At 45.9% G+C, this 8,023-nt stretch overlaps 1 protein-coding gene across 1 annotated transcript; it reads left to right on the top strand.

Annotated features, from left to right (window-relative positions):
- The first annotated feature begins 216 nt into the window (after positions 1–216).
- On the top strand, positions 217–3,185 carry LOC143961926 (E3 ubiquitin-protein ligase TRIM39-like). Its single transcript, XM_077471260.1, has one exon. It carries the CDS (start codon positions 251–253, stop codon positions 1,850–1,852), a length of 1,602 nt encoding a protein of 533 aa, XP_077327386.1. The 5' UTR covers positions 217–250; the 3' UTR covers positions 1,853–3,185.
- The last annotated feature ends 4,838 nt before the right edge of the window (positions 3,186–8,023 follow it).

Below are 8,023 nucleotides of genomic sequence, written 5' to 3'. Positions count from 1 at the left end.
GTCATGTCTCAATTGGTTGTCCTGTAACACATGATAAACGTGTCACGAAAGGTTAAAGTTCTTGTATACATTAAACACGTAAGTCCGCCGGGGCGAACGACGGAAAAAGGCGTTCGAACCCGCGGACGGCGAAAGTCGGAAATTCGCCGCGAAACGACCGCCGGGCGAACCGTTCGGCCATCACTACTCCCAACTGCATTCTTCTCCGGTGTCAGAGAACTTCATTTCATTTCCTCGTCTGCTGTCAGCGATGGCGTCTTCTGATCTAAGAGCTGAGTTGGAATGTTCACTCTGTCTGAACATTTATACAGATCCTGTAATGCTGAGATGTGGACACAACTTCTGCCGGGTCTGTATTGATCGTGTGCTGGATACACAGGGGGGGTCTGGAGGATATTCCTGTCCTGAATGCCGAGAGAAGTTTCCGGATCGGCCTGCACTGCAGAGGAACATAACATTACGTAACATAGTGGGGAATTTCCTGTCTGCTCAGCCACATCAGGAGGAGTCCGGGGTCTTCTGTACTTACTGTGTGGACTCTCCTGTACCTGCTGTTAGATCCTGTCTGCACTGTGAGGTTTCTCTGTGTGATAAACACCTGAGAGTCCACAAAAAGTCCCCAGAACACGTCTTATGTGACCCCACCTTGTCCATGGAGAGCAGGAAATGCTCCGTCCATAAGAAGATCCTGGAGTATTACTGCACTGAGGATAATACCTGTGCCTGTATGTTGTGTGTGATTGGAGGACATAAAGGACATGAGATGGAGTCACTGGATGAGGCTTCTGAGAAGAAGAAGAAGACACTGAGGAATGTTCTGCAGAAACTTCTGATAAAGAGAGAGGAGACGGAGGAAAGAGTCCAGAGTCTGCAGGAACTCCGGAGGAAAGTAGAAGAAAAAGCAGCTGGTGACACCGAGAGAGTCTCTGTCCTGTTTAGAGATCTCAGGAGACGTCTGGAAGACCTGGAGAAGAGAGTCCTGAGGGAAATCTCCGGGAGGGCAGAGCGGATCTCCATCTCCATCCGGGATCTGGAAATAAAAAAGGAGGAGCTGTCCAGGAAGTTGCGTCACATTGAGGAGCTGTGTAACGTGACGGATCCACTGACTGTCTTACAGGAATCAGACACAGGTGACTTGTGTGATACTGAGGATGGAGATAATGAGGACAGAGAGAGACATGAGGAGCTCCTCCATGATGGAGGGGGTCTGGATGTGGATGGGATATCACACACATTACACACATTATCTGATACAATAATAGAGATAAATGTATCCTCCTATATACAGGGGGCTGCAGACATATTACTGGATGTAAATACAGCTGATAATAATCTCCATATATCAGATGACAGGAAAACTGTATCCTTGTCAGATAGAAAACAGAATCGTCCAGAAACACCAGAGAGATTTCAGGATTATCCTCAGGTGTTGAGCAGTCGGAGTTTCTCCTCAGGGAGACATTACTGGGAAGTGGATGTCGGGGGATCAGATGGATGGAAAGTCGGGATGTGTTACCCCAGTATAGACAGGAGAGGAGGGCAGTCAGGGATTGGATATAATAAGAAGTCCTGGTGTTTGTGCAGGAATGGTGATCAGTATTTGCTGATACATGACAGTAAATGGATCCTCTTACCCTCCAATATCTCCAGTAACAGAGTCAGGATATATCTGGATTATGGGGTCGGACGGATCTCCTTTTATGATCTGTGTGACCCGATCCGACATCTCCACACCTTCACCACCACCTTCACTGAGCCCCTCCATGCTGGGATAGGTGTATGGAGAGGTTGTATAAAGATATGTGGGGGGAGGGGAAGGAGTCCTGAGCACTCGGTGGGTGTAATACAATGAGGTTGGCACTGGAGTGGAGGGATTTTGGCACATCACATTATTTGGATAAACAATTGTTTTGTCTTCACTAATGAACTTCCATTCATATGACTTCATACTTAATGGGATTTGCACTTATTTCTTGCTCTGAGATCTGATGTGATTGTTTTCCATTTTTATTCTTACTATGATGATTGTCATTTTTTATACTTACTTAGTTTCATAGTATTAGAGGGATAGAGCACCTATTATATGTTATTAGTCCCGCAGGGTTTTCTATGATAAATATATTTCTATGAGACTTCTCCATCCCTCCCTCTCAGATCACTGTGATTGGCTGGAATATCTCTAATTATAGTGAGGGGTGGGGATTCACCAGTAACAACACTTTGTGGTGCAATTTGTGTCCATACAAAATAAATGGGTGGAAATCGCACTGCAATAATGTGGTGTGATTCCTGTGTGAATCGCATGGAGTTTGCCGCACTGCTCCTGTGTGACCCCAGGCTGAAATCACTATGACAAGCTCGGCTTCACACAGGAGCGGTGGGGGAACATCATGTGATTTGGACAGAAATCGCACCGCATTCCACTTCAAATTCTTTGCAGTGCGATTTGCTCCCATTTATGTAAAACTCACCACAAATGATCGGTTCTTGTTATCAGCGAGTACTTGGCCGAAAGTATCGGTACTCTTTGGTACATACATTGGTGCATGCCTAGCGAGGGGGATGTGATCTATATACCTATCTAACGTGGAGAGGGAATAGAGCCCCTGTCAGGCTTTATTGCTGTCTCTGTCCCATTTAAAGAGAGCCCACCTCTCTATTTGTCCTGGTGAATGTTATCACCCAAAGTGAAAGAAAATCCCAAATTCCCAGTTGCTACCAGAACTGTAATAGAGGGGAAATCCTCCAATGGGGACACCAGTTCTGGTGACAACCAGGGATTTCCTCCCTTTGGAGGCATTTCCTGTCACTTCCTGTTTTGGTTGTTGGAGAGGAAGTGAAGGGAAGTCTCCCCAATGGAAAACAGATGGTAATAAATTACTAACAGAGGTTATAACCCTCCCTTACTCTCTCCAAAATGAACAAAAAGTTTTTTTGTCTTTAGTTCTACTTTTACAAACGGGAAGTTCCCATATTATATAAGCAATTTCCATCCCCGATGTTCTGCCCCTCCTCCTCATGGTGGCGCTATGTCCAGCTATGATCAGACACAGAGGGGGGAGATGATCCATCAGTACAGAGAATGCAGTGCGGTCATTGTGATGGAATAGGATGTGGTCACCTCTACATCTAGGAGAGGTCACATGATACCACGTGGGGGGGGGGGGACTGGGAAGGACAGAAGTGAGGTCTGGTAGATGGTGGGGGGGGTGATAAGCTCCGCCTGTACTGGGGGGACTCATGGAGATCGGGGGAGGGGGGAGGAGTGAAGGGTTGGGGGAGGGGCAGATGAAGAGGAGTGGTATAACCCGGGGTGTGTGTGTACAGAGCAGCATAGAGCTCTCACCTTCCCCAGGATGTACAGGACATAAAAAGGAGACACATACTGCTAATATATCATCACACACTAACCTGTCTGCATCCTACACAATTGTATTCTAGGAATCTGTATGGAGGAAGTATGGTGGCCGCCACTGATAACTACTTCTAAAGAATACTAGTTCCCTGGCTGTCATTCTGATCCAATGGCTTCTGTATTTTCTATGTCAGTGACCCGGAACAAGTATTCAGACTCGGAGTTCTGACTTAACTCTGATTTCCCAATCGGAATGATTGTTCCAGGTCAGTGTCCCCAAATACTGAGTCCCCAGACAGCCAGGAGAATAGCATTTTCAGAAGACGTCCAGCAATGGCCCCTCCATATTCCCCTCAGTACAGGTGTAATGGAAGTCACAGCCGGGGAATTTCTTGTTGTGTTTATTTTCATTTTACACGAATATAAAATGCTGAATGATAATCTATAATGACTTTTGGTTGTTTTATTCATTTTTGTGGAATATTTACAGATTTATAATCTGATCTTTTATGTCACTTTTCTTATTACTTGTATGAAATTTTCATATTAGAAATAAACATTTAATACAGATCTCCTCCATGACGTCGTGTTACAGAGAATTCTGGGCTTTCCAATAAGACAGCCCGGCACTAGCTGGTCACTTGTGGACTGTCTCCCTCTAATTCAGTGGTGGGTGGTGCTCACAATTTTCAGGGGGCGCAAACAAAAAATTTCTGAAAAATACATCAAATGCCACCACTGTGCCCCATCAAATGCCACCACTGTGCCCATCAAATGCAGCCACTTGTTCCCCTAAAATGCAGCCACTGAGCCAACACCCCCCTGCCCGCTCACCCGCCCAACCACTGCTCGCTGAATGTCCGGCACTTACCCCAGCTTGGTGGGGGATCAGGCAGCGGGTCAGGTGGCGAGCTGCGGGATGGTGGGTGAGCAGCGGGTCAGGCAGCGGCTCCGGTGTCCTCCATTTTTCTCGCTCTCTTCTGTTCCATTCTATTAGGTGTCCAATCGGAGCGCCTGTGCCTTCAGCCAATCAGGTGACGGGTATTAGGCCCGCGCCTCCTGATTGTCTGAGAGGCGGCTCAGTGTTAGAATAGCAAATATTCATTCCCTTTTCTAACACACCTGGGGGGACTGCGAGTGCAATGCTCTGTGCTCACAGCCCACCTTTATTGAAGCCTATGGCTCTAATCTGGGGCTTCTATAAAACATCCCCGCCGCTGGAATTCAGGCGCCCGGCGTCCGAAAAGGGGCCGGACACCTGAATAGGGGGCAGCTACAGTGGCCATGGATATCCATTCTACACAGTGGGGGTGGGGTGACAGAGGGGGCGCTGCCTGGTGCCCCTAATGGATGCACTGCCACTCCTCTAATTGTCCCCCCATACAAGAGTTTTCTATGTGAAAACATGAAGAAGTTGTTGGGTCTGCAGACTGGACCAATGGTCTAAGTTTGGTCTACATACGTTCCTCTCGCTCCCCCTTTGTGGCCCTCAGTGTTATAAAGATTTCAGATGAACGGGGCCCCGGCTGCTCTCTGGGTGATAAAAGTTACACTTCCATATGTCATATTACAGCTGAACACTTCAGGAACCTTTTCATTTCGCTGTCGGGGGAGGAGGGAAGAGGAATACTATAGAGGGGAACTTGAGGCTGCTGAGATCACATCCAAGATGGCGGCACCCAGCAGCAGTCTCGGGGCTTCGGGAGGTCTACAAAAGGGGGGATTTTACAGCATATAACATGAATAAAACACATGAAATGCACATCTAATCTTCTGGGAATATTGTTGTTGGAATGGATGGTGAGATGACAGAGATTAGAGGGACAACGTCTTCTTCTCATTCTATGGAATGAGGTCGGTGTGCTCCTCAGTAGATGTCTGGTGGTCCCATTGAAGTTTTATTCCACTCAGCCTCTTCAGGAAAAAAATAGCACGTTAAAACAAAAATAGTATAACATATACAGTCGATACACAATCAAAATTATAATTGAATGTTATTAACCCCTCCAATACCGGGCACTTTCACCCTCTTCCTGCCCAGGCCAATTTTCAGCTTTCAGCGCTGTCACACTTTGAATGACAATTACACGGTCATACAACACTGTACTCGTATGACATTTTTATCATTTTTTTGAGACAGATAGAGCTTTCTTTTGGTGGTATTGAACCTGTTCAGATCCGTGCTATAGCCGAATGAGGGCCACAACGCCGACTTGCTTTGCCGGGAGTACATCTATTGACGTCCTCCCATGCCTGAGCAGCCTGCGCACGCCCTGCAGGATGTGTGCGCCGCGCTCTGTGATCAGCGAGTCTATGAGACTTGGCTGATCACAGATCGGAGTAAGGGGTCGATCCCAACCCCTTACCACATGAACAGCTGTCAGCCAACGACAACTGATCATGTGATGTAAACAGAGCCGGTAATCGGCAATTTTTTCTCCTCGCACTGACAGAGTGAGGAGAAATAGAAAATCTGACCACCGGGGGGCGTGAGAGGGACATCAGTCCCGATCACGGAGAACTGCTGCTCCTCAATGCCCACCTGTGCCACCAACAGTACACAACAGTGTCGCCTACCAGTTCCCACCAGCACCATCCATCAGTGCCCACAGTGCCACCTATAAGTGCCACCTATCAGTGCCCATCAGTGCTATTTATCAGTGCCACCCATCCGTGCCACCCATCAGTGCCATCTTATCAGTGACGCCTTATCTGTGCCTATCAGTGCCCATCAATGCAGCCTATCAGTGCCCACCAGTGCTGCCTCATCAGCGCATATCAATGAAGGAGCAAAATTTTATAACAAACTATGAAACAGGATTATTTTTTTTCAAAATTTCCCATCTTTTTTTTTATTTGTTTAGCAAAAAATAAAAATCCCAGCTGTGATTAAATACCACCAAAAGAAATCTCTATTTGTGTGAAAAAAAAATGATAAAAATGTCATTTGGGTACAATGTTGTATGATTGTCATTCAAAGTGCGTCAGCGCTGAAAGCTGAAAATTGGTCTGTGCAGAAGGGGGGGTTTAAGTGTCGGTAAGCAAGCGGTTAATTGTCACATAACAGAAGAAAAATAGTGTAGCACTGATATGAAAGCATATAAATTTATATGTGAAACTGTGACTAAGTATACAAGATACCAATGATGGCTAATCACATAAAAAATCCATAGTGGTAAAACACGGGTCAGTGAAAAAATGTATAAATAATAATCAAAAAGTTTACAATTCACTAGGTATGTAAATTCCGTACTAAAGGGAACAGAACATTTATCCCGGTAAGCAGTCCGCATATAATATGCAATAGAAATGCAGGGCTGTCTTTAAGGCAGGGCAAAAGGGGCAGCTGCCCTGGTCCCTGTCATTGTTGTGGGGCCCAAAGCAGCTGTCTCATACTTGCTAACCATTCCAGTTTAAATTCCCTTGTCCCTTGAAGTTTTAGTCCTGTGCTGTGTCCCAATATCTCAGTGTGAAATGCTGCTACTAATGCCACTCAGCTCTGCCCTATTGTGTATGGATGACTCACCTGCAGACCCTGTGTTTACATGTAAATAATGGTCATTCATATGTAAATAGCAGCTGCATTCATATGTAAATAGCTGAGGCCAGTGGCATTGATTTGTAAATAAAGGTGGCATTCATATATATCATGCCCCCCTGCAGTGAGGAGAAGATATTCTGTAACCTATAGCAACCAGTGAGCAGTATTACTGTACAGTAATCTCTAGCAACCAATCAACAAGCAGAAATCAAATCATGTGCTGTAAACCTCTAGCAACTAATCAGTGAGCCTTAATGTGTACTGTAGCCTCTAGCAACCAGTCAGTAAGCAGTAATGATATGCTATAACCTCTGGCAACCAAACGCAATCGCTGCCTGATCTGATACTGTAAACTGATTTTAAGTCTAGCTGCTATTTATTGTATGTCTCAGAGAAGGTGGAGAATGAAATTGCATGGGGGGGGAGGGGAGCCCCCAAGAAAAATTTTGCCCCGGGTCCAATCATTATTAAAGACGGCCCTGTAGAAATGTATCGGTGGGGGTCTTCCTACAAGCGAGGTAAAAGACCGCATGGACCATCAGGAACAGATACTTGTCTGAAGTCGTATCAATAGTGGAAAGAAGATGGATACTCCTACCAAAAAGGTTGGACACACGTGTCGTATGACAGGGAGTCAAACACGCTTAGAATCCCGACTGGTCCCAATCAGGTACTGTGCGTTGGATGAATCCTGATGGAGGGTCCTCGCTTTCTCCTCTCTGGGCTCCGTAAAGGCAGGTACTCCCGGTATGGAATGCTCACTTATCTGTCTCCGGACTCCAGAGGATCAAACACTCAAGATTTGATAGTATCCAGGATGCGGTTTACACAAAACTGATCATAAAAAAAACTAAAATAAAGAGGGGCTCCGGATGGCGCAGGCCACAAAAAACAAACCAGTAGGTTTATTGAGAAAGTCATATGGTAAAAATGACATAAAAATGAATGACTAGTGATCACAAAATAAAATAAAACAAATAAAAGCAATGTGGGGTACAAGTAATGCTAGCCCGACGCGCCTCGCCACCAAAGCCGCGTTCGCCCAACTTAGTTCGTCAGACAATCCGACAAACAGTCCGCTCAAAATTTGCATGAACGGACTTGACCACACACGATGAGCAGACAGT

The sequence above is a fragment of the Lithobates pipiens genome, unplaced genomic scaffold (genome assembly GCF_037356315.1).
Source record: "Lithobates pipiens isolate NorthernLeopardFrog02 unplaced genomic scaffold, aLitPip1_a1.2 Scaffold_8, whole genome shotgun sequence".
In the NCBI taxonomy this organism is placed as follows: domain Eukaryota; kingdom Metazoa; phylum Chordata; class Amphibia; order Anura; family Ranidae; genus Lithobates; species Lithobates pipiens.
The sequence above is the reverse complement of the archived record's forward strand: the minus strand, read 5'-3'. Positions and strand labels throughout refer to the sequence as shown.

What these genes read in the sequence shown, in the direction of transcription:
- LOC143961926 (XM_077471260.1), top strand. Translation starts at nt 251, where the DNA reads ATGGCGTCTTCTGATCTAAGAGCTGAGTTGGAATGTTCACTCTGTCTG.